The sequence below is a fragment of the Salmo salar genome, chromosome ssa24, assembly GCF_905237065.1.
Source record: "Salmo salar chromosome ssa24, Ssal_v3.1, whole genome shotgun sequence".
Lineage (NCBI taxonomy): Eukaryota > Metazoa > Chordata > Actinopteri > Salmoniformes > Salmonidae > Salmo > Salmo salar.
The window spans coordinates 10,967,567-10,973,566 of record NC_059465.1 but is presented as its reverse complement, the minus strand read 5'-3'; the positions used below and the strand labels follow the sequence as shown (position 1 = coordinate 10,973,566).

General features: G+C 40.2%; 1 protein-coding gene across 1 annotated transcript in view; it reads right to left on the bottom strand.

The window, feature by feature from the left end:
* Positions 1–268: 268 nt before the first annotated feature.
* The window catches only part of hk2 (hexokinase 2), a 79,011-nt gene continuing 73,279 nt past the window's right edge, over positions 269–6,000 (bottom strand). The window contains exon 18 of the mRNA XM_014170942.2: positions 269–3,081. Within this exon, the coding sequence (XP_014026417.1) occupies positions 2,937–3,081 (145 nt within the window). The 3' untranslated portion in view covers positions 269–2,936. The remainder of the gene's footprint in view (positions 3,082–6,000) is intronic.

The following is a 6,000-nucleotide window of genomic DNA, read 5'->3' as shown; positions in this document are numbered from 1 at the left end:
AAGACGCTTCTTATTAATGGTATCTGTTGCTTTTACTACTCGAAAGTCATCTTTATTCTTGCTCAAAACTCCCATGGCTTATTTTTGAAATTGTCATGTTTAGTTTCTAAATGTCTGCGCAAGAATGAAGGTTTCCCGCGAGAGAGTAACAGTTAATGTGACTGGATGTTAATTATTTGACAAGGCTACCTGTATTTGACAGTGTTATTTCGCGCAACACTAGATGGTTTCATTTTATTTTTGGAAGTGAAACAAGGCTACTCAGACGAAAAAAAGAAAATCACATTTTTATTTGGCGTACCCCTGACGGAATACCTGCTCTAAACGTTTGACACACTAGCAGAGAGGAGTCAATTTATACAAGCACATGTTTCAAAAGTTGCCTCCTTTTGAAAAAGGACAAAGGTAAGAAAAGGTGAGGAGGATGCGAGCAGTCGTTAAACCAATTGGAAATCTACCATGTGCACTTTCTCTATTCCCCTTTCCTCCATTCCTCGCATCCTCTCTCGACTCCTTCTCAAAAGGTCAAAGGTCCCCTCAGGTCCACCTTCTCCAATACAGTTGATAATATAGCAAGAAGATACTGTATAATGCTAGGAAAAGCAGAAAGAAATTTAGATTAGAGCCATGGACAATCATTTAATTTTCCATTTCACCTGCAGACAAACCAGGACATACTCTAAAATAAGGTGTATTCCAATCGGTAATTGTCCGTGTTTGAATTCACAATTTAGCCTCACTTTGGATTTTACCTTTATTTAACTAGGCAAGTCAGTTAAGAACAAATTCAGATTTTCAATGACGGCCTAGTAACAGTGGGTTAACTGCCTTGTTCAGGGGCAGAACGACAGATTTGTACCTTGTCAGCTCAGGGAGTCCAACGCTCTAACTACTAGGCTACGCTCTAACCACTAGACTCCCACTTTTCATTAGTTAGAGGCATTTTATGAAACACAATACATTTCTTAAATAAATTAATGTACCATTCTAGTTCTAACAGAGTGGCATTAATGGACTTGGTACATAATAAGTACGGTATTGTGGGCATATTCTGTTATGTTAATGAGTTGAAGTACTATTGGAAATCTGTTAAAATACTTTAGCTGTGCTTGATTGAGCTGCCTGTTGCAAAGGACCCAATAGAAAAATCCCAAAAGTTCCAACTTAACCCACCTGGCACTCCAGGTAGAGTAAAGCAAATGCTCAAAAGTATTTGAAAGATTTCAAATATCAGATTCTGAACCCAGGTGTGCTTTCATTCCTAGTACAGCAGTCACCATTCTGAAGACATGAGCTGTGTTCGAATACCCATACGAACATACTATATATTTATTGAGTATATACACACACTACTAGTTCATTTTAGTATACTGTAAACAAACGGTATCCTTTAAGTTGAGCGTACTAGTGCTTCGCCTGTCTACCTGAAGTTAATGCTGTTGCTATGCAACCTCTTGCTAGCTTGTTAGCATAACAAATGACTAGCTAGACATTTTACGATTTCGGGTGTGTTTGTAAATTCAATCCATTGTCAGATTGTCCATTTGTAAATTCTAAGTGTTTCTATCTCGGAGCGTTCAAGGCGTAGGGTTGATCCGAGCGTTCGGACCTCACAACGGCAGTCAAGCACCCAAGCTAACTGGCTAACTACAGTCGAACACAAATGAGAGACCACCTCACTGACCATTGTACTCATCCTAGCCGAGTTGGTTAGACTGTTTTCATGTTATCCAGAGCGTTGGTGACTCCAACTGTGCTGCTGGCAATAATTTAATTACGCTTTTTTTTGCCGACATTTACTTTGCCGACGACACCGGTCATATTCAACGGGCGTTGAGCGTTCATAAAATTAATCTGTTATTCTGTGATCTTGCACACTCAGACGAGAGTGCTCTGAAATCAGAGTAGATAGCCAGAATTAACAATTACTATACCACTTAGCTAAGAATGATGTGAATAATCAAGTCCATAATGTTGGGTAGATAGATAGCATATAGTTAATATACTTACTGCCTGGCAAGTTCGATGTATTAGTAGCCAACTAATGTTAGGTAACTAGCTAACATACCGGTACTGCTGTAATGGTATGCGGTTTGTAAGGATAGCGTGGCTAACAAATTGTCAGCCAACATATAACTTATTTGTAAAGCCATGACTTTATTACATTGATTAACATTTTAACATTTGTCATCATTAGTTAAAGCAATGAATTTGCATCTGCTCTCGTCTGACTTCGGCTGCATATTTTCCACCATTTTCTTCAAATCTGAAAACGTTGTGAAGCCATGCTCATTTTCTGAAGAATTGCATTATGGGGCCCTAAAAGCACAGAAATAGTGTTCACTGCTTGTATACTTTGTATTTTGGCGAATTTAGTACAACATCTCGGGAACTTTTGGCATACTAACTCCATCCATACTGTGACCAATAAGAATACTACATACTCAATTTATGTCACAAAAAGTATGGTTAGTATGCGTAATCGAACACAGCTAGGGTCATCAATATCACATTTCACATAAGAAAACAGAATCTCTGCTTCTGTTAGAAAACGAAAACATATTCATAACTAAAATATTTAATTCTCTGCAAGTCCCTTTTCAACGTGGCCCACCAGCCAAGTACCTTCTATTACAAACACACACCAGAATCAAAAAAACTGAAGAAAAAAAACAACGCAGGCTGTTGTGAACATCACTACTTTTGATTAACAGATGCGATGAGGCACAGCAAATCCCTAAGTAAGAAGTCCGTTGTGCTCCTTTTCCAGTATCCCTTTGTCGTCCTGTTCTGTCCCTGTTGTGACCCCCACCCATGGCTGTGTCCCAAATGGCCCCCTATTCAGTACACTACTTTTGAGCATAGGACACTGGTCAAAGGTAGTGCAATATTTAGGAAATAGGGTGCCAATTGGGACATAACCCTTGTCCCCTCGCTCAGCGCTGTCCGGCGTCTCGGATGCGACAGGCCACCGCCGTGATGAGAGCCGCCCCCTTCCCACTTCCGTCCTCTGATTGGAGGAAAGTGACCTCGCACTGAGGCGCCAGGTCCCTGACCGTCTCATGCATGATGCTGGAGAAGCTGTGAAGAGGAGAGATAGGGAGAGAGATCAGAGGCAGGTTAGAATGTTCTTACTGAGAATAGACAATGGACCAGAAGCTGCAGGGAACAAAGGGGAAGTGAGTTCATACGGCCAGGGACAAGAGAATGAGGCAAACCCATAGGCAGATGTACATGCAGCCACTGTAAAAAGGTGCTATTAACTTCATCGGGGTAGGGGACAGTATTTTGACATCCGGATAAAAAGCCTGCTACTCAGGCCCAGAAGGTAGAATATGCATATTATTAGTAGATTTGGATAGAAAACACTCTGAAGTTTCTAAAACTGTTTGAATGATGTCTGAGTATAACAGAACTCATATGGCAGGCAACAACCAGAGAAAAAAATCCAACCAGGAAGTGTGGAAATCTGAGGTTAGTTTTTCAAGTGATTGCCTATCTAATACACAGTGTCAATGGGGTCATTTTGCACTTCCTAAGGCTTCCACTAGATGTCAAAAGTCTTTAGAACATTGTTTCATGCTTCTACTGTGAATGGGGAGAGAAAAAGAGCATATGGAGTCAGATGACTGAGAAAATTACATGAGCTCAATCTCGCACGCTCCCGTGAGAGTTAGGTGTGTTCCTTTTCATTTCTGAAGACAAAGGAATCGTCCGGTTAGAATATTATGGAAGATTTATGATAAAAACATCCTAAAGATTGATTCTATACATCGTTTGACATGTTTCTACGAACTGTAATATAACTTTTTTTACATTTCGTCTGAACTGCGCGAGCACAGTGCATTTGGATTACTCCACTGAACGCGCAAACAAAAAGGAAGTGTTTGGACATAAAGATTAACTTTATCGAACAAAACAAACATTTATTCTGGAACTGGGATTCCTGGGAGTGCATTCCGATGAAGATCATCAAAGGTAAGTGAATATTTATAATGTTATTTGGGACTTCTGTTGACTCCAAAATGGCGGGTATCTGTATGGCTTCTTTTGGTGTCTGAGCGCTGTACTCAGATTATTGCAAAGTTTGCTTTCGCCGTAAAGCTTTTTTGAAATCTGACACAGCGGTTGCATTAAGGAGAAGTGTATCTATAATTCTTTGAATAACAGTTGTATATTTTATCAACGTTTATGATGAGTATTTCTGTAAATTGATGTGCTCATTCACCGGAAGTTTTGGGAGGCAAAACATTTCTGAACATTACACGCCAATGTAAAATGGGGTTTTTGGATATAAATATGAACTTTATCGAGCAAAACATACATGTATTGTGTAACATGAAGTCCTATGAGTGCCATCTGATGAAGATCAAAGGTTAGTGATTAATTTTAGCTGTATTTCTGGTTTTTGTGACAACTCTCTTTGCTTGGAAAATGGCTGTGTGGTTTTTCTTGTCTAGGCGCTGTCCTAACATAATCTAATGTTATGTTTTCGCGGTAAAGCCTTTTTGAAATCGGACAGTGTGGTTGGATTAACGAGAAGTGTATCGTTAAAATGGGATATAATAGTTGTATGTTTGAGAAATCTGAATGAGATTTTTGTTTTGAATTTGGCGACCTGCTATTTCACTGGCTGTTGGCGAGTGTGTCCCGCGTCCCACATACCCCAGAGAGGTTAAAAGGTATGAGGCTAGACTTATGTATTTATATCATGTTACATCCTTATTCTTAAATGGATTAAATTGTATATATCAACATATACACACAATGACAAAGCAAAAACAGGTTATGCATTTCAGCAAAATGTTAAACTGAAATATCACATTTACATAAGTATTCAGACCCTCTTACTCAGTACTTTGTTGAATCACCTTTGACAGCGATTACAGCCTTGAGTCTTATTGGGTATGACACTACAAACTTAGCACACCTGTATTTGTGGAGTTTCTCCCATTCTTCTCTGAAGATCCTCTAAAGCTCTGTCAGGTTGGATGGGGAGTGTCGATGCACAGCTATTTTCAGGTCCCTACAGAGATGTTTGATCGGGTTCAAGTCCGGGCTCTGGCTGGGCCACTCAAGGACATTGAGACTTGTCCCGAAGCCACTCCTACGTTGTCTTGGCTGTGTGCTTAGGGTCGTTGTCCTGTTGGAAGGTAAACCTTCGCTAAAAAGTCTGAGGTCCTGAGCGCGTTATCAAGGATCTCTGTACTTTGATCCATTCATCTTTCTCTCGATCCTGACTAGTCTCCCAGTCCCTGCCGCTGAAAAACATGCCCACAGCATGATGCTGCCACCCCCATGTTTCACCGTAGGGATAGTGCCAGGTTTCCTCCAGACGTGACACTTGGCATTCAGGCCAAATAGTTCAATCATGGTTTCATCAGACCATAGAATCTTGTTTCTCATGGTCTGAGAGTCCTTTAGGTGCCTTTTGGCAAACTCCAAGGGGGCTGTCGTGTGCCTTTTTACTGAGGAGTGGCTTCCATCTGGCCACTCTACCATAAAGGCCTGATTGGTGGAGTGCTGCAGAGATGGGAGAACCTTCCAGAAGGACAACCATCTCCACAGAGGAACTACGGAGCTCTGTCAGAGTGACGATCGGGTCCTTGGTCAAATACCCCATAATGACAAACCGAAAACAGGTATTGTGTGTAGATTGTTGAGAATATTTTGTATTTAATCAATTTTAAAATAAGGCTGTACGTAAAAATAATGTTGATAAAGTCACGGGGTCTGAATATTTTCCAAATGCACTGTGTGTGTGTGTGTGTGTGTGTGTGTGTGTGTGTGTATAAATATAAATCTCTCACACCAATTAAACTCAAATTCTTATCATTATTGAAAGGAGATTAGGTTTGTAAATGCATAAAGAAACCATGCGTAACATTTTAATTAACTAGATTGATGTTTGCATTTTACCTACGTAACCACGAAATGGAAACCATGGAAACAGAGCCTTGAAGAAGAACTTATGTTCGAGTTTCAATGTTTATCCTTTTG